General features: G+C 35.5%; 1 protein-coding gene across 1 annotated transcript in view; it reads left to right on the forward strand.

Annotated features, from left to right (window-relative positions):
* Positions 1–22,137, forward strand: part of bmpr2b (bone morphogenetic protein receptor, type II b (serine/threonine kinase)) — a 151,462-nt gene that overhangs the window by 127,743 nt on the left and 1,582 nt on the right. Inside the window, 6 exon segments of the mRNA NM_001039807.1 lie at positions 2,160–2,274; positions 10,291–10,451; positions 10,604–10,751; positions 14,761–14,897; positions 17,706–17,878; positions 18,989–20,301. Of these exon segments, the coding sequence (NP_001034896.1) occupies positions 2,160–2,274; positions 10,291–10,451; positions 10,604–10,751; positions 14,761–14,897; positions 17,706–17,878; positions 18,989–20,301 (2,047 nt within the window).

Genomic DNA, 22,137 nt, shown 5'->3' on the forward strand with positions numbered 1-22,137 from the left:
GGAAATCATCAAGCGACCTACTCTCATTGTCATTAAAAGTAAATAGTAAAATATTCAGTACTGTGAGAAATTCACTTTTACCACTACTGTTGCTTATAATGCTTAATGTATAAATCTAACATTATAATTTGTACAACCCATATTTAGATTTAGTATAATTTTTAATAAATTATTTGGTTATTCGGTTATAAAACTTCATGTTTCTGTGCTAAATGTATCATTTTTGAACAGTTATTCAGTGGCATATTTTTGATGGCTGGCTGTCGCCACCTGTTAGTTAAATAATGTATCTTTACCCTAAACATCAGTGGTTTTATCTTAATTTTATGTTTGTTACTTCACAATTAACTCAAAAGACTAAAGACTGAATCTCTTTCTTGAATTTTGCATTTTTCAAACACAGATTTGAATGCAGCGATTCAAAGGATTTATAAACATTTGCAAATCACTGTCATTTCTAATTTATGTTGCGTGGGTGTTGAGATCCCGATCTTTTAAAGATTAATTGTGCAGCTTACACTGAATGCATTAATGCAGGCTAAACAAGTAGTGACATAAAACACCTTTAATATCGTAAGAAACCCACTACATCCTGAATTACCCACTGCAACTCCTTCCGTCAGCATTATATTTTACAGGAAAGCCTAAATGCTTTCATACCTGTGATCTGAATGACATTAGAAGCGATCTCTCTGCCATCGTTACAAATTTAGAATTAATTTACAAGTAATATATATATATATATATATATATATATATATATATATATATATATATATATATATATATATATATATATATATATATATATATATATATACATACAGTTGAAGTCAGAATTATTAGCCCCCCTGAATTATTAGACTGCTTGTTTATTTTTTTCCCTTGTTTATTTTTTTCCCAAATTTCTGTTTATCGCTTAGCAGATTTCTTCATCAAATCTCTAAACATAATAGTTTTAGTAACTAATTTCTGGTAACTGATTTATTTTATCTTTGTCATGATGACAGTAAATAATATTTGACTAGATATTTTTCAAGACACTTCTATACAGTTTAAAGTGACATTTAAAGGCTTAACTAGGTTAATTAGGTTAACTAGGCAGGTTAGGGTAATTTGGCAAGTTATTGTATAAAGATGGTTTGTTCTGTAGACTATCGAGAGAAAAAAATTAGCTTAAAGGCTAATTTTTCCCTAAAATAGTGTTTAAAAAAATAATAACTGCTTTTATTCTAGCCAAATTAAATCAAATAAGACTTTTTCTAGAAGACAAAATGTTATCAGACATACTGTGTAAATTTTCTTGCTCTGTTAAACATCATTTGGAAAATATTTAAAAAAGAAGAAAAACATTTGAAGGGGGCTAATTATTTTGACTTCAACCGTATGTATATACAGTGTGTGTGTGTGTGTGTATATATATATATATATATATATATATATATATATATATATATATATATATATATATATATATATATATATATAAATGTGAGGTGAGACTTACGAATTGCAGCTTTAAAGATGTAGCATATAGAATTGACCTAGTGGTTTAATTAATGCAGTCTAAATTCAACACTTTGGAAGGTTTTTATTTTGACCTGGCCCCTCCTCCTCTGAAGGTTGCCAGGTTGCCAGACTGGTGACAACTACAGATCATGAGCATGCCTAAAGATCAACCCTTACAATCAAAGCTGATCAGCTGATGTTTACGTTAGTAATATTTGTTTTATTTTCAATATAAAAACCACCATGTGCTGACCTTTATATCTCTGAATCTGCACCTCATATAAGAGGCTCCTACGGTCTTTTGGAGGTCACATTTTTGGCTGCACCCTTGTTTATGAAGGCAGCCTTCCATACACCATGTTACTAAGGCAACCCGGGGTACCTAAACATAATTAGGTAAACTGGCATTGGGTGGAGTTACTCAGAATAAAATAAAGGCATACATTCTGACACGGAACGCAAATTTTCAAAGAATAATAACTGATTTTAGCATTGCTTTTCAGATAAATATGTTCACTTAGCATGTTTCTTAAATATCTGCAAACATATTATGGTATTTTTATGATTTAGAAAAACTTATAGAACCTTCTAATGTCTTTTAGCTGTGTGTTCCATTAGTTACAGCTTGTGTGTGTTGTGTGTGTTTGCAGGGCTCGCTGTGCCGCTATCTGAGTCTGCACACGCTGGACTGGGTGAGCTGCTGTCGTCTGGCTCATTCACTGACCAGAGGACTGGCCTATCTGCACACTGAGCTCCTGAGAGGAGGTGAGGCCCACACACGTCATTTACACCTCCTACTGCATACTGTATTTACAGGAAAAGTTGAACTGTTTGCATTATCAAGAGAAACAAGCAAGCTGGCATTGAGTATGCCACTTACTCATTACTTATTATTATCCCCAAAATATTGAGATATTGATTTATTTTTGTCATTATTGCACACCTATAAATCACATTGGTGCATTATGTTACATTTTGTAACATAATTTAAAAATTATGTAAAATACACTCAAAAGAAAAGTGGTTGAATGAACTTAATTAAATTAAGGAAAACTTTTTCCACAAAATTGAGTTGTGTTTCTTCATCCTATTTTAAGCAAATAGAAACCACAAGCAAAATTCATTTTGAACCAATTATGTCAAATCGTTCTCATTATAATCACCTTGTGAGTTTAACTTGCCTAAAAAAGAGTTTTAAAATTCAATCTCTTAATTTGGACAACCAGAATTTCTGTTATTTATTGCCATTCGAACTGCATTGCTATAACAATGCCAACAGATGATCTCAGAACTGGCATCAGCACATAATGCAATAATGTTTAAGTGAGAAATAGCCACAGCGGCATTAATTTAACATGAACTGTTTAGGTAAAGTGAATAAAACTGAAAAATCATCTTTTTTTATTGTAGCCAGTAGCCACTAAATAAAAACAATATGTTTAGAAACATTATAAATATGTTTAAATGTAATGCTATTTGTGTTCAGAACAAAAAATAATAATAAAAGCATTGATTATTAAAAAAGCATTTACTATTTATAAAAAGAATTTACTATTAGTAAACTATTAACTTTAAACATTAATTATAAACTAATTTAAAGTGAAATTGAAGCTAGTGGTGTGTGGAAATGCACAAATTCTCACCAAATTCTCACATAAGTCATAACACATTTCAGATGATTAAAAAAAACACACACACATTTTCTAGAACATTTGGTATCTGTTTACTCATTCAAAAGCCTTATTGCTGAAAACACTTTTATATTTGAGTTTGAAGGTGAAGTGTTTTATTGGTATTTTTGAATAAAGTCTTTGGAAATAATTTATTTAAAAAAGTATCATGGAATGTGTCTTCATTTAATGAATAAAACAATCAACTGACCCTGATAGGTGTCACATCTTCATAAGCTTCTGTAGAAATTGTTTTATTTGAAAGCAATGAATACTTTTATTCAGTATAACGTTTATTGAATTGTGATGTTATTGCTATTTTATTTTATTTTTTTGCACTCATTCCATTCATCAAAGAATTCTGAGAGAAAAAAAAAGCTTGGCCACATTATTTGTTAAGGTACAATTCTCGCTATTAACAAATTATTAATTATGACTTGGCTCAATAAATAATTTGCTGCTTAGTAATAGTTATTAAGGTAGTAAATAAGTTTAGAAATTGGGTAGGATTAGGTATTTAGAATAAGATTATGCAGAATATATACTATATGCTATATACTATACTTCCTATGATAATAGGAAGGTAATATGATAGCTAATTGAGAAAATTGCTAATTAAACTAAAGTGTTATTAATTCTTTTAATTTATTTATTTATTTTTGAACAGCAAATGAGCATATTAGAATTATTTTAGATGGATCACAGAAATGACTTACATGACTTATCAGTCTAGTTATAAAAAATGAGTTAAAACAACACAATTCTTCCGTTTTTTGGGGGGACAACTTAATGTAATAATCCACTTACATTAAAAAAAAAAACGATTAAATTAACTTAATCAATTTGTGTTGGGAAAAACATAAAGGAATTGTGTGGAACCCAACACTTCACTGTTGTAGTTAATTAATTAAAGGCAAAAACTCCTAAACATAATTAGTTTTATGTTCAATCCACTTAAATTAATCAAATTCTTATAATGGTTTTTGAAAACTTAATTCATTGATTTTCCTTTGGCTTAGTCCCTGATTTATCATGGGTTTTCCACAGCAGAATGAACCCCCAACTGCTCTGGCATATGTTTTACACAGCAGATGCCCTTTTAGCCACAACCCAGCACTAAGAAAGGTGTTCCCTTTTGAAGAATTAAATTCAATTTGTAAAGGGACATTTACATTATATACTACAGTTTGGGGCATGGTTATTATTATAGTTAATTAAAAACAGATGAATTGTGTGACAAAAAACAAAAAAAAAAACTGAAATAGTGGCTTTCGATCACAGAAATAACTTATATGACTTATCAGTCTAGTTATATAAAAGGAGTTGAAACAACACAATTCTTAAGTTTTTTGGGGGACAACTTAAGACTTTATGTTCAATCCACATACATTTTAAAAATGATTAAGTTAACTTTATCAATTTGTGTTGAGAAAACATGAAGAAATTTTGTTTTGAAAACTTCACCGTTGTAGTAAATTAATTTTAGGGGAAAAAAGCTCCTAAAAATAATTATATATTTTTTTTAAAGTGCATTCAACGATAAAACAGTTATTTAATTTTTTTTTGTTATGAATATTTGACAGCTTTACAGTATTTTGGTCACATAAATATAGCCTTCGCAAGCAAAACTGTTGGAACTTTAACTTACTTTATCTATCAGTAATATTGAAGATTAATTTGTTTCCACTAGTGGGAGATGGGTTTGGGGTATTAAATTAAAACTAAAAGTCTTTCATTTCAAAGAAGTGTAGGCTAAAGATTGACATCTCATTTACCACCATTGTGATGGGCATATAATTAAGAAATAAATCATGCCTCTTTTTGAGTTTGTATCAGTTGGGATACATGAACATGACTCATCCGACCACTTGGAGACTTTGAAGATGATCAGAAATTAATCGCTTTTCAAAATTCTGCTAAAAACCGTTTGATGTCTGGGTTTTAAGTCTTCAAATGAGAAGCAAGTTGTTATCTTTCCTTTTCGGTGTCAACAGACTTTGCCAGTGAGTTTGATTGGCATATAATTTAGCCGAAGTCTAGTGGGAGATATAATAAATCATAACATGCCCTGCAGGCGCAGATGTGTTCTGGAGATATATGACAAACATGTTAATAAAGTCGTGTGGAAGAAAAATTGAGGTTGAATACAGTCATGGGCAAGGTGAATGTGCCGTTATAAATGATTCTTGTTGCTGTACTGCAAATGCAAGGCTCTCAAAGTCTGTGTCTGTGGACGAGAATGAATGTGCTTCTGACCACATGGGTTAAAAAAAGCTGCGTGAATCCACCCAAAGACATTTGACCAGCCAGTTTGAATAGAAGCTGCTTCTCTAATCTGCACATCTGGGTCAGACAGACTGTTTTCTGTAACACGAATCAGACGCTATTCATTTTTCATGATGCATCTTTGTGTTTAACAGAACGATGTCATGTATTTATAAGAATGCAGAGTGTGTAGATGTTAGAGATTCACAGCTGGGAGTGTGCAGAGGATTTGTATGTTAAAAAAAGGTTAAGATGGACGGTTTGAAATGTAAAAAAAAAATGATTCAGCATGAAAGTTCTTTAATTAGTATTATTATTTGTCCTCTAGTAGTATTATTATTATCTAATTTGTGTTTCATATTTTTCAGAAAGCCTTAAAAGTAGGCATCATATATTATTTCAGCATGACACAATCTACAATGTTGAGGTATAGTTGGTCAGGAGCCACGTTGAAAACATACATGATTTGAGGAAATCATTGATAAGTTTAACCATATAATGACCAAAAAGTTGATCGTGTGTCTGTATTTCTTAGGCCTGTGACTGTGTGAGCAGTTTAAAGCATATAGCATGGAAGTATGTGATTTTGGATGCAGCCTGGCATGTTTTCATTTCATTCCTGTACGTTCTATAATCTACTCGGCTCGTATACTGCTTTTTTTTAGTATGAAAGTATGCGATTTCAGACGCAGCCTAACATGTTTATTTCTTTCCCATAGTCCCGTAGGTAACGTTGACCAATAAAAGCACAGAATCTTTTTCGCACACAGGTTTTAAAATGGCAAATACAGGAGTGAGGACTGTGCTGCTAGGTGGACATTAAATAGATGAAAGCTTAGTGGAGTTCTGACAACAACACTTTGTATGATGTATCATTGAGGGACTACCATGACAGGGTAAGAACATAAATGTTGGTGATCAATAGCCAGGCGCTTTGGCTATATTGTATGAATTGAGCAGTTTTATCCAACTAAGACCTTCTGAATCTGAACAGACGAAATTACTTTATTCAATAAAGGAACAGATTTAATTTCAGTTAGTTAGATAGGTAACTTTATTTGTTTATAAAAAAAATCATTTAAAAACACGGTACCCCTACTCTAAATAAATATCCAGTCTACTGGCCATCAACAATAATATTTTAGATTTATGTAGTGTTTCAGGCATTCATATTCGCACACATAAAAGTTTTGTTTTTGTGCATAAAGCTTGTATAGTTGAGCTTCTGCTTATGTTCCCTCATCAATATTTTAGATGTGAATAAAAGCTAACAAAATACACACTGTTGGTTTGTTGTAACCTAATGTTGGGTCAAACATCGACAGACACAATGTTAAGTAAAATTTTTAAATTTAATTTAAATTACACTTTTTAACCCAAAATTTGGGCTTGTTATTTAACCTAACATTAGTTTATAACAACCCAGTATGTTTGAGAGTTTATACAGCAACCCAGCAGACAAAGTATGTCAACATGACGTCAGATTGGCGTTGTATCGTGGGAACGTTGCACTTTTTTGGTGAATGAAAATCGAGTTGACGTCAGAATCCAACATCAGTTCGATGTCATTGTTCAACATCCAACCTAAAATCAATCAAATATCAACGTCTATTGACGTTTCAGCTTGACGTTATGTGGACGTTACCACTATGATGTCACGTCTATCAGACGCTTGGTTGTCATACCTGATGAATAAATGTCAGGATTTGACGTCAATATGACGCTGGTTTAAGATGTTGGCTCAGCGTTAGATTGTGGTCAGTTTCCAACACAACCTAAAATCAACCAAAAATCATTGTCATTATTAGACGTCAAAACAACGTTGTCCTTAGACGCTGGATAGACATTGAATTTTGGTTACCTGATGTCACAACCTAAATCTAACCTATTATCTAACATAACCTCTTATGATGCTGTGTACGCTGGTAGATGGTGTTATTTAATAGATTAAATGGCTTAATTCACATTCACATTTTGGATGTTTGAATGTTTTCTCTCCACAAGTCTGAAGGTTTTAACTGCAGTATCTTGCCTTAAAGGGCCAGCAGCATGAGGTGCTATAAACAAAAAACATTCCCCTAATTTGTTTGTCGAGCTCCTTGTGTTTCGCTGGAGCATCGCCAGAGATCAGCAGACAGTCTGCGGCTCATCATATCTCAAGTTCATTTTCCTCTCAGCTGTCTCATTAACAACTGATCTGAGAGCAGCCGTCCACCGGCTTTCTGCATCAGGAGATATTATGCGCTGATCTGGGTGCAGTCGTGGTGCATATTGTTTTGCCACTGCCCTCATTACTAGCTGAACTTTAGAGGCAGACAGACAGCGGGTTGAGAATGAGAGAGAGAGAGAGGGTATTCATCCACATACTCTATCCTTAGCACATTCGTCTCTTAGCGCCCTCTGCCGGTTGAGTCTTGTAATGGTTTGTGAAAACATTCATTTTCCTTTGGCTTAGTCCCTGATTTATCATGGGTTTCCACAGCAGAATGAACCGCCAACTACTCTGGCAAATGTTTTACACAGCGGATGACCTTCCAGGTGCAACCCAATACTAGGAAAGTTTGTGAAAACTTCTCAGAAATAATGTACTGTACGAGTGTTTCCTGTGGTGGAATTTTATTCAGGTTGTAAAGGGGCAGCTCTATGATATATTACTGTTTTGGGCAGGATTATTATAGTTAATTAAAAGAACAAACATGTTCAACTTTATGACTAAATTTAAATATATATTTATCTTGAATTATGTTAATAGGAAAAAAAATTGTATGAAGTTTGTATTTTTAATATGAGTTTTCAGCTACATTAATGTAAACAGCATAATGCAGTATTTTATTATACATTCACCCCCATTTCCTTTCTTAAATGTATTTTTTCAAAGCTGAGTTTCTGGCATAATTACTCCATTACTCAGTGTCACATTGTAATGCAATACTTTATATTAAAAAAGGAGACTAACAAAACTTTTCTGATGCCACATTATAGCAGCAATTGTTTACACATAATATACAGTACATAACAGTAATGACATGGTAGGGAATAGGGCTGTGCGATTTGGGCGAAATATTTAATTGCAATTTTTTTAACAGATATTGTGATTTTGATTTGATTTGCGATTTAATTTTGTTTTCAATTTAGATACTGGTTGCTGTATTTCCTCGTGCTGGCAGCAATTTCTGCGACAGCTCTTATAAATTAAAAATCATTTAAGAAATATTTAATGGCACAATATTAAGTGGATTGTTGATCTGGATGTTATGTATAAATTTTGTATTTTAATATTTTTATTGCTCTTGTTGTTATGTATTAATGTAATTGTGTGTTATGTTCGATGGACCCCAGGAAGAGTTTGCACTTGTCAGGGGATCATGATAGATAGATAGATAGATAGATAGATAGATAGATAGATAGATAGATAGATAGATAGATAGATAGATAGATGGATGGATGGATGGATGGATGGATGGATGGATGGATGGATGGATGGATGGATGGATGGATGGATGGATGGATGGATGGATGGATGGATGGATGGATGGATGGATGGATGGATGGATGGATGGATGGACGGACGAATGGACGGATGGATGGATGGATGGATGACCTGTTTTGTTTTTGTGTCTGTGACTTTGAAACTAAAATATTCCCATATTACTAATGTGCTGTTTTTTTAATATTAATTAGTCTATTAATGGTTCTGAAGCGACAGACAGCATCATCCCACTCATCCGCGCTTTCCTGTTTGTTTGTTTTTATTTTATTGTGGGTGCTCTGCATAGTTTGGTCATGCAATTCTGATTGGGCAGAAAGCAAGTGTGCTTAATCAATTGGCTTGTAAGACTTGTCACACGCTGACAGCTGTCATGCTTTTGCTAAAGGCAGGATTAAATAACACGTAAATTAAATAACACACACACACACACACACACACACACACACACACACACACACACACACACACACACACATATATAGTGATTAGCTAATCGCAAGAGGCTGTGATATGAAATATATATATATATATATTTCATATCACAGCCTCTTGCGATTAGCTAATCACTCACATCGTTTCAAATTGCGATTCGATTACGATTGCACAGCTCTAATTGAGGCATATAATTAAATTAAAAAAATATATAAATAAATATAAATGACTTGCTCTAATTGTATGTTAAACTGCAATTAATAAGTTAATTTATTAGTTTAAGCTGGATTTACAACAACATTATGCAATCTTTGTTAACACTTTAGAATAATGGTTCACTCGTTAATGCATTTACTAACATTAACTAAGTATAAATAATGTAGTAAAGCATATTTTAATCAAAATTCAACATTAACTAATTTGTTAATACAATCTAAATTTGTGCTTGCTTTTATTAGTTAATGAACGGTGAGTTAATTAACTAACATCATTTAACTTGAATACAACAAACTAAAACAATACTTACCTTAACAGAGATGAATAAATACTGTAATACATATATTACTAATTATTTAACACTAACTAATGGGCCATTATTTTAAACTTTTACCCATTCCTGATTTCAATAAATCAATTAATAATTTAATAAATGAATTAATTTTATATATTTTAATTCAGTATTTCTCCCTGTTTTAAATAAATATTAATATGAATATCGTGATTAGGATTATTCAGTGAGTAGTGTCAAAAGGACAGCATTTAATTGAAATATACATCTTTAAAGCCTTCTTGTTGACACCATGTGTACAAAGACATCCAGATTCTTCCACACATGCCTTTAAAAAAGAAGACATTTGTGCGAGTTTGACTCCTCAAAACCGTGATATGAAACCACCATTTCCTCACATGGACTTTTCTTTACAGATATATACAAACCTGCCATTTCGCACCGGGATCTAAACAGCCGGAATGTTCTAGTGAAGAACGATGGCACCTGTGTGATCAGCGACTTCGGTCTGTCTATGAAGCTGACTGGAAATCGTCTGGTACGGCCTGGAGAAGAGGAAAACGCCGCCATCAGTGAGGTCAGAACAAGATGAAGCCGCTGAAATGAGTTTTCTTTTTATTGCACATGACCCATTTATAAGCCATGAGAGAGAGTTATTTGTCCACAATTGCTGACTCAAGCAATGTAAAAGCACTTGTGACCTCACACCTGCCCTGTTGTGCTGTGTAGGTGGGCACGATCCGCTACATGGCGCCGGAGGTGCTGGAGGGAGCCGTGAACCTCAGGGACTGCGAGTCTGCATTGAAACAGGTGGACATGTACGCCATCGGCCTCATCTACTGGGAGACCTTTATGAGGTGCACTGACCTTTTTCCAGGTGAGAAAATACACGCAAATAACAGCAACGATGCAGATGTGCTGCTGCATAATGCCTGTAGTAGCAGGTTTTTTGTGTTGTTAAAATTACGTAGATGTACACTTTAATTGTGTTCATCTTTTTCCTGTAAGAATTTTTATGTTCTTTTTCATTAAAACCGCATTATATATGTGTGCTGCTGCTAGATGTTGCTTATTTATTGATGATACCATGAAAGGTCACAGGAGTTTACATGAATTTCATAATCATATGAATTTACATGATTTATTTCATCATATTGAATTGAGTGAGATGTTAAATTTCTACTTCTGTTTTACAAGTATTCTTGTCTCTTAATAATTTTGTGTTCAGTTAGTACACTTTAAAGGCAATGAATGGAACCTATTCACTGCCATAAAAGTGAAATGACTGAACCTACACACAAGAGCCTGAGAAAATTCTCATTTAAAGTTTTAAGTATTTGTGATGTGAACCTAAACTGGTCTCCCGGTTCGGTTTGGATAAGGATATCGTGTTATTGATTCAGTTCAATTTGATATCTCGGTGCATCACAGTGCATTGATGATTGTTTCCATCCACAGTTATATATTTTTTAATAAAATGTTTATTTTTTTAATAAAAAATGTTTAAATATATTTATATTTATACAGTACAGGGTGATTCAAAAAGAATAACTTTAATTTTACTTGCTCAAAGAAAACATTCATTACCACAACTAGGAATGCTAAAGCTCTACGCTACATGAAAGCCATGCAAGCCAGTCTAGCAAATTGAAGTATAAAAATAAAAGTACCTCAAATATCCAGTGCTAGTTTCAACAACTTTGTGTTGCCTCATTTAAAAATGCTCTGCAAAAATAGTTTGTCCACTACACCGACCTCGATTGCTGAATTCACTGTTTGATTTTATTGATTACACGAGCTGGATTCACTGGTTTACAAGGGGGTAAATACAAAAAAACAACAACAACTATAAATTAAAAATAAATATTGTTTGCTGATTTGAACAGAAATATATTTATTGTTAGGGCTAAAAAGTATATCATGTGAGAATTGATATGGCAAATTGTGCATCTGCAATAGCCACATCCCAGGATCAGATTGGTCTGATTTAACTCGTCTCTCGGTTCGGTTCGAATAACATTATAAATATATGCATTGACTCTTTTAATTAATGAATGTTAGTTTGTGTAGCTTTATGAAATTATTACCTCACAATTTTAAAGGCAAAATACATGTATTATTGTTACTTAATTAAAAAATGGATGCCATCGTTTCACTAGAAAAAAAAAATCCTGACAGTGATAATAACTTAATTTTAATATACTTTCTTTGTATATCTTTGCATTAAATTACTAACTTGTAATTGATTACAGTATATCTTTGACCCATAGTCTGTTTTTAACACTAGAAACATCAGTGCTGACAGCTTTTTTATGGCATATGCTGGATAATCCACAGCTATGTTTGTAATGCTTGAGAAAGATGCAATTAAAAAAAAACAACAACTTGAAGTTCTTCCACCCCTGCATAAAATACATAATACATAACCTTTTATAGTGCTAAATAATTTGCAGTTCTCACAAAGAGATTTATGGATCATGCATACTAGTGGGAACATTGCTCACAGCAGGAGGTATGAAATCTTTTGAAACCTGACTGTAATTGTCTTGATATTTCACACTAGAAGAGGATTTATTACAAAAAGCATTGCTTTGATGATGGCAGCTGTGGTATTTAGGGTCTGTGATTTTTAACTTTTATTAAAGAGTATAACAGCACACTGAAATGCTCACAGAGATTTTTCTTACTTCATTCCTTGCAAAAAATGAAATTGTTGAGACGCACACTGCTTGATGTTAAGATTATCATTATTATGTCAAAGATTAATTATAGGTAATAACTATCTTGAAAACTAGGAATGCCAAAAGACTATGTTATATTAAAGCTACGCAAGCCAGTCTAGCAAATTAAAGTATAAAAATAAAAGTACTTTAAATATCCAGCGCTAGTATCAACATCTCTGTGTTGCCTCATTTGAAAATGCGAGACAAAATTAGCTTGTCCACTACACCAAACTCGATTGCTAAATCACTGTTTGATTTTATTGATTACACGAGTTGGATTCACTGGTCAGATGCACTAGGAATGAAGCACAGAGTACACCTGCTGGTTACAAGGGAGTAAATACAAAACAACAACAACTATAAACTAAAAATAAACATTGTTTGCTGATGTGGACAGAAATTGTTAGGGCTGAACAATATATCATTTGAGAATTGATTTCGCAATGTGTGCTGTAACTGGAATAGCCACATTTCCGGGTCAGATTGTCTATTTTTTAATTATTATTAAAATGATGCTTATATTATTTTGCATTTAATTGTTCAATTAGTGTATTTTGAGTATTTTGAATAATGTTAAAACTCCCAGAAAACCATAAAGCACTGTTTATTTGACTTTTTTTTGCTCCGTTGTATTCATATATGCTTGTAATTAATTCTATTTTATGCAGATATAATGCATGGAAAAAGACTTGATCCTCCCAGTCGATCTGAAATAATAAAATCTCGCAATATGTATCACAGCAAACCAAACTATTGCAATGTCAGATTTTTCCAATATGGTGCAGCCCTAGTTGTTGTTATAATTAAATGTATTTTTATCATTCTTGGTGTGAATGGTCCTTTAAAGGTGATACATCTTCAACATTTTCCTTTATATTTAAAGTGTTGTGAGTTGTTTGTGCATTTATAAGACCCATGAAGTTTTAAACACTGAAGAGTAAAACCCAAAGAGATATCCTTTATAAAAAGTTACGACTCATCCACGACTACCTAAACGCCTCATTCAAACACGCTCCCACATTTAAACCTACATCAGTCAGTGAGAAGATTGTCCAAACATGTATATTCATTGAAGTATATACAAAATAAAGTAAAATAACTCACTCCAGTACTGCTGATGCACCTGCTTGAGGTATTCAGCCAATCACAATCGGAGCACACACAACGCTTTTCAGAATGATGAGCTTTGTAAAAATCAATGGAATTTGAGGCAAGTTTAAGCACATTTCATACACAATTGTAATTTAAAGTACTTTATGTAAACAAGAATAAAAGAAACAAGTATAAGAAATAAAAACAACAAGCAGTAAATGATTAAAATCATATTAAATGTGTTAAAACAGGTTTAAAGGAATGAAAAAAGCAAGACATAATAGTGAATATGTCGAACATTTCAGGAAAGCAGGGCAGAGATGAGTTATAATAATTTATGGTATTTCCATAAAAATAATATCTTTATTTAAACTTTAAACCATGTAAACACATTGCATTGCATCAAATGTACACAATAATCTTTATTTTGGCAACCTCATTTGTCCTCTTTAACAATCAAAAATCATGTCTTTAAATAAACACTACACATTATTGGAAATATGCTCATTTTACAACTCCCTTAGAGTTAAACAATTGAATTTATGACTTTTGAATTCATTTATCCAATCTCCAGGTCTGATGGGAGCACTTTTAGCTAAGCTTAGCCAGATCATTGAATTGGATAAGATCAGTAGCATCTCATAAAAAATAGTTTTGATAATTGTCTTATTTAAAACTTGACTCTTCTGTTGCTATAGTGTGTTACTAAGACTGGCAAAACTGAAATGTTCCTATTTTCTCTGCTGAGAAGGCAAGGTATAATACTCTAGCAAGATGCTAATGGTCTAATCTTATTCATTGATTTAAGCTGAGCTAAGCTAAAAGTGATCCCACCAAAACCGGAGATCTGCTGAATGAATCTGCTGAACTGTTAAACTTTAGGGGACTTGTAAATTAAGTCTACCACCCCCCAAAAAGTGTAGTGCCCCTCTAACCACTAGGCTGCATCACTGGCTCACAGCTAAGTCCTTCTCATTATGTTAATGGAAAAGTGTGGCTTGTGTCAGTAATTGTAATGCATGTTGGCGTGTGGAGGTCTCCTTACTGACTGACTTTCCTTTGTTTCTGAAGGAGAGACAGTGCCAGAATACCAGATGGCTTTCCAGGCCGAGGCGGGAAACCACCCGTCCTTTGAGGACATGCAGGTGTTGGTGTCCAGAGAGAAACAGAGACCCAAGTTCCCAGAAGCCTGGAAGGAGAACAGCCTGGTGAGCCAATGAGACGATCACATTTTGCTCAGTCAGAATATTGCTGCAGGATCAGCTGACACATCATTAGAGAAGCACTAACTGTTATTGTCAACCATTTTGAACCTTTTAAAACTGGAATTTAATTGCCAAATTGCATCTATAATTTTAATGTTATGATGACAAGATTCAGTTAATTGTACTTATACTTCAGATTTGAACCGACCTTTAATTCTAAACATAAAAAATATTTTGACAACAGGCTGAGAAAGTCACATAAACAAGTCACAACTAATTACCAGACTGGCTTTAATAAACCTGTTTAAAAGCTGCGTACAGACAAGCTGCTGTTCTAAAGGACTAAAAAGATTAAACATGCTGATATTTTTTGGGGATATCATATATACAGTAGAAACACTGGCAGGAAAGATCCTGTTTTAAGGCTATTCTATGGATTAGCAATTATTCATTCATTTTCTTTTCGGCTTAGTCCAAAAAAGTTGTTAATCTGGGGTTCCCACAGCGGAATGAACTGCCAACTTATCCAGCATATGTTTTACACAGCGGATGCACTTCCAACTGCAACCCATCACTGGGGGGTTTCAAACCAACAAACTTCTTGCTGTGAGGCGATCATGCTACCCACTGCACCACCGTGCAGTCTCTATGGATTTACAATGTGGTTTTATTAAAGGGCACCTATGGTAAAAAATCTACTTTTCAAGCTGTTAGGACAGAAATATCTGTAGGTATAGTGTATATGAGGTCATATTGGGGTAATATAATTACAGCATCTTCTTTTTTGTCAATTTAACAACATAAAAACGATAAACCAATTGGAGCTATTGTCAGACTGACCACAACTTGACGTAGGAGTGCGGTCCCCCCGCCCATCGATTGATTGACAGCTGCGTAACATGTCCCGGTAGTCACGTGTATAATCATATAAACAAGACAGGACGTGTGCGACCGGGAATAATAGATCTGTTCAGTTTGCTAGGATCATCAATCGTCATCAAATGTGATCAAAAGTAAGTTTCACGTGTTTAAAAAGTTTTAAAACAGTGCACGTGTGTAATGAAATACAGCGATTTACTACAGATTTACTTCATCAGCACAGCCGCGTGTCAGAACAATTATGAAAAAAGACGCTTCAATCCCGGTTTGTAGACATTAAATCAGGTTTATTCTGTACATTAACATATATCCAACAGCATTAACAGATATCCATACAGCAGTGGAGATTAGCCTGTATCCTGTCACATTTGCGTGCATAAAGAGTGCAAAGCTAAACGCGCTGTCTGTATGTATGTGTGTATCATGTCCGTGCTGGGTATGCATGTCTGTGAACTTTGTAACGACATTGTGTGTGACTCATCGTTGTAACTTAACACAGCAAATGCATCAGATACTCATTGGTAAAGTTCTTACTGTTGTATTTCTCACAAACGCTACATGAGATCTGCTTCCTTTAAGTCTGTCTGTTGTCTGATGCAGCCGAGGGAGGAGATTAAAGCACGCAGAAAGGCACGTAGAAACGGTGGGCGAGGGGGACCAGCCTTAAAGGCGCAGTACAACAAAACACCCAGTGCAAAAATGTAGAAAACAGAATCGTACAAAAGGTATAATAAAAAAAACTGATGGGTGTTTTAAGCTGAAACTTAACAGACACATTCTGGAGACACAAATGATTCATAATAAATCTGAAAAAAGGGGTAACCAAGGTGCCCTTTAACATTAATTATAATTATTATTATTAGGTGACGCGGTGGCGCAGTAGGTAGTGCTGTCGCCTCACAGCAAGAAGGTCTCTGGTTCGAGCCTTGGCTCAGTTGGCATTTCTGTGTGAAGTTTGCATGTTTTCTCTGCGTTCACGTGGGTAACCTCTGGGTGCTCCGGTTTCCCCCACAGTCCAAAGACATGCAATACAGGTGAATTGGGTAGGCTAATTGTCTGTAGAGTATGAGTGTGTGTGAATGAGTGTGTGGATGTTTCCCAGAGTTAGGTTGCGGATGTAAGGGCATCAGCTGCGTAAAATTGTGCTGAATAAGTTGGCGGTTCATTCCGCTGTGGCGAGGCCAGATTAATAAAGGAATTAAGCCGCCAAGAAAATTAATGAAGGAACGGTATATTTTTGCCTATTGGCATTAATACATCCGTGAAACAAAAAAGTCTTTGTGTTCCATGGTCACACATAACTGTCTGGTTTCACTCAGGAGCCAAAATTTGCTAAAAATTAAAATGTTTGGCCATATCACCCACAACTATAGGCTGAATCCTGCTTGACACAGTGCAGAACACCTTAGTTTTCACATAAAGCAACCATCTGATCTGTGTGAGTCCTAATGCCCCAGTGAAAGTAAAGGGGACACTATACTGTCTGTTGGCGCTGTCTTTCGGATGAGACGTTAAACCGAGGTCCTGACTTTCTGTGGTCATTAAAAATCCCATGGCACTTCTCGTAATTAGTAGGGGTGTAACCCTGGTGTCCTGGCCAAATTCCCTCTCTGCCCTTGCCCATCATGGCCTCCTCAATCATCCCCATCCACTGAATTGGCTCTATCACTGTCTCTCCACTCCCTCTATAGCTGGTGTGTGGTGAGCGCACTGGCGCTGTTGTCCTGTGGCTGCCGTCGCATCATCCAAGTGGATGCTACACACTGGTGGTGGTGTGGAGAGATCCCCCTAATGATTGTGAATCACTTTGGGTGTATGGTCATACACATTAAATGCGCTATATAAATACACATTACATTACATCTAAAACATGCAACAGTATAATAATGACATGTCTGTTTTAACACATCGCTCTCCTCTCCTCTCTTCCAGGCTGTGCGCTCTCTAAAGGAGACTATGGAGGATTGCTGGGATCAGGATGCAGAGGCTCGTCTGACAGCGCAGTGTGCAGAGGAGCGTATGGCAGAACTGCTGCTGATTTGGGAAAGGAACAAACCTGTCAGTCCCACCATCAATCCCATGAGCACAGCGCTGCAGAACGAGAGGTCCGATCGATGCACTCACAATGTTCATTACATGAATAATAGTTCCAGATTGGGCTTTTGTATTATTAATATATATTTTATATTTTATGCCAGATATTTTAAATCACTTTTTTTTTATCAGAAACATACCAATGGGCTATATGCACAACTAGTGTTTTTCAGCCAACAATAAACTTCTGTTGAAAGCTTAATGTGACTATTTTAAATTCAATAAGGTTTCTTTTAACAGGATTGACAGCATAATGGAATTAAAATACATTCATTTAAATAAAGTTAAGCATTCATTTAGTTGTTTAAGCATGAAACAAGATGATAGACTGTGTAAACTCTAGTGCTGTCAGTGGTAGCAGGCTAACGCAGAAACTCCATTGAAAATACTGAGGTAAAATAAATAAGGCAGGGAAAAACAGAATTTAATGCAGTGCTTCTTGTCTGTCTGAGATTCAAACCAAATATTGCTGTTTTGTAAAGAAAGCAGAACTTAAACATGGCGATTTTGTAATGGAAAGAGTTCATCGAATTGGCTGTCTGAAAATTAAGAGTCTGTGTGCATATAACGCATTAGATTAGAAGTCATGTAGCCTTAACCCCTCTGGGGTCTTAGGGTGTTTTGCAGGCCTGGAAAAGTTCTGATGTGCCCTGACATTTATGTGTTTTTCAGTTGCTTAGAAACATATCAGTGGTCAAAGTCTAATACCACTGTAAACGACACAAACCGGGCTACAATAATATGTTAGTAACATTTATGCACAAGATTGTGTTTTGGTGAAAGAAACCTTTATGCGTGGTTAGTGTAAAACTACAATTTTGAAGTTACTGAAAAAACTTCATGAATAAAAACACTGAATATTTGTCCACAAGACTTTTAAGACCATCTTGTTTTTGTGCTTACAGAAAACAATATATTGAATAAAATATATGTGTGTAAATTAGTGGAATAATGTAATTTAAAGTAGTAATTACAAAACTATTCGCAAGAGGATTTTGATCACCCTGTCTGGCTTGTTTTTGCAATAATGACCTGTACATTACCCTACACATCTAACACCTTTAATTAAACAGACCATCTGTTCTCTGCCTTGACCCTTGTTTTTTCTTCCATAATCGCAGGAATCTGACCCACAGCCGCAGGGCTCCCAAAATGGGCTCTTACCCAGATTACTCTTCATCCTCTTACATCGAGGATCATGAGGGCATGGTGAAGAACCTCCCAGGCGACGTCTCCACGTCTGGCACTTCCTCTGTGGGTGGTGTGGGCGTGAGTGGCAGCAGTGGGGGCGTTGCAGCGACCGGAGAGAAGAACAGAAACTCCATCAACTATGAAAGACAGCAAGCTCAGGCGCAAGCTCGACTGCCCAGTCCTGAAACCAGCGGCACAAGTTTGTCCACCACAACCACCACAACAGGCCTCACACCCAGTACCATCATGACCACCATCTCCGAATCGGGCCACTCGGAGGACACAGGAGCCGGAGGAAGTGTACCAGTGTGCCTTCAACTCACAGAGGAAGATCTGGAGACCACCAAACTGGACCCCAAAGAGGTGGACAAGAACCTGAAAGAAAGTTCTGATGAGAATCTGATGGAGCACTCGCAGAAACAGTTCAGCGCCCCTGATCCACTCAGCTCGGGCAGCACCAGTCTTTTATACCCACTGATTAAACTCGCAGCAGAAGTGACTGGAGGATCTGGAAGTGGTGGACAAACTGATTTCGGGGTGGGCAGCAGTGGAATGAGCGACACTCCCACAGCCATGTTTCCTCTCCCCAAACAGCAGAATCTCCCCAAGAGGCCCACTAGCTTACCCCTCAACACCAAAAATCCTGGTAGGGAGTCTTCGTCGTCTCGATTGAAATTCGGGAAGCACAAGTCCAACCTGAAGCAGGTGGAGACAGGTGTAGCCAAGATGAACACTGTGGTGGCCGTCGAGCCACACTTGGCCACCGTCACCAACAATGGACCCAGTGTGCGCAGTGGTGCTGGAGTGGTCGTAGTAAATGGATATGGAGTGGGCAATGGTGCCAGCTCCTCTGATGCGTTTGGAAACACGAACCCCGTCGGGCCACAGGGTGAAGGGGGCGCTCCTCTGCTGCAGAGCCAACTGAGCGGAGAAGACAGCCGACTCAACATCAACATCAACTCCAGCCCTGATGAACACGAGCCCCTGCTAAGAAGAGAGCAGCCGGCCGCGCGGGATCACTCCGGTCGCACCAACTCCAACAACAACAACAGCAACATTCACACCACTGCCACGGTTTGTGCGCTCACCGCTGCAGACGCCCAGATAGAGGCTTTAACCTGCCTGTCGGGAGCGCCAGACGGAAGGGATAATGGGGTTCCATTGAGGCCACCTAAACCCAGAAGACCAGAGCGGCCAAACTCACTGGACCTGTCAGCCTCTTCCCAGAATTCTTCTCTTTTAGGTGAGACCTGGTTTTAATTTGGCTGTGAAATCACTAGGTGTTGCAATTCAAAGGTATAGATATATACAAATTCTGCTGTACAAAGGTTGTAGTGTAGCAATTTCTTAAATAAGATTAATGCTTTTATTCAGTAAATCGTCACCTTAGAATTATAAGGTTCTATCTGACATTTTTTATCAAAATTGAGTTTTTGACATATCAAATGCTTGTCGCAATCATAACTGTAAAATGCGATATGATCATTTAAATGATGTGCACATTTCACTTTCACTTCCGAGTGAGGCTCATGGCTGCCGTCTCTGTGAGAAAAAACACATACATGCAAATCAAACCTCCCACACGGCCCTCAAACGATCGCTCTGTGCAGCAAACTGAATGTTATTTACAACTTCATTACCTGTTATCCACATCCTATGCAGGTTCTGTTCACTAAAGTAGGCGTCATAGACGCAGAACTTTGCAGATTTTCTGCAGATTTTGAGCCTATCATGGATTCTGTTTATTTAATTTTATACATATTATAACTAATATGTACTTACACAGGAATTAATAGTTTGTTAGAATCTACTTATTGTGTAAATACATGTATTTATTGTGTACTTATATGCTTGATTAAATACCTGTATGTATTTACATCTGTAAGTAACTTCTGTAGTTACATTTGTAAATACACTGCTAACCATTCCCTACACCTTAACCCACCCTTAAACCTACCCACACCCCTAAACCTGTCCATAACCCAACCCCTATCCCAACTTAAGAGAACCACAAGTGTTCTCAAATACATTATGAACACAGTAAGTACATTGTATTTATTTTTTGATGCAAGTACATAGTAGTTAAGGACACTTAATATAAAGTGGGACCACTTCACTTGTGAAAAGTAACACAAGTTGATAGGGGTGTAACAATACACTCAGCTCACGATACGATGTGTATCACGATATAATGTTCAAGATTCGATATGTATCACGATATTTTGAATAAAAATTGAAAATTAAACTGAAATGCTAATTTTACCAAGTAAACTATTTTTTATGTATTTCTTTTGTTTCAACTTGTTAAACTGAACCTTCTTTAAGAAAATAAATTAAACAGGCCTGTCTTTGGAAAATAAAACAATTTAAAAACTTCTTTAAAATATTATTGAAATGACAGAGACAAGGAACAATTTAAGGAACAATTTAAGTAAAGGTGCAAAAAAAAAAAAAGCTTTCTATTCAATTGAAATGAACAGTAAGAGCTTAAGGCTTTGCTTGGTCACTTGCGTTTTTTGTGTGTGCAAAAAAAAAATCCATATTTCCAGGTATTTAATTCATATTTAATTAAATTCATTTAGAGATATCTCTAATTACAATTGTGACTAGTCAAAACTCATTTAGAGATATCTGCAAATATTTTTTAATGGAAGTCAATGGAGGAATATGACTAGTCATAATATATTTGCAGATATCTCCAATCTGATTTCGTATTAGTACTACTAGTACAACTCTAATTGTCATTCTGACTAGTCGAATTATAATTATGACTAGTCAAAATATAATTAGAGATATCTTTAAATATATTTATGGATAGTCAGAACAAAGGTTTAAATGCTAAAACGGCTTGCCATACGCGCGCGTCTATCAAAGTCCGCCCTCTGTAGTAACAGCTCACGGTCAGCTCACGTCATGTGTGATTTTGCGGCGGGAACATTATATGAAGACAGAATGATATTTTAGGGTGAATTATACCTTATAAATACAGTATGTGAAATATAATTATACCTAATTATACCTTATAAATACAGTATGTGACTCTTTCAACACCATTAGGAGGTATTTGTCGCTGTGCAAA

The sequence above is a fragment of the Danio rerio genome, chromosome 9 (genome assembly GCF_049306965.1).
Source record: "Danio rerio strain Tuebingen ecotype United States chromosome 9, GRCz12tu, whole genome shotgun sequence".
NCBI lineage: Eukaryota > Metazoa > Chordata > Actinopteri > Cypriniformes > Danionidae > Danio > Danio rerio.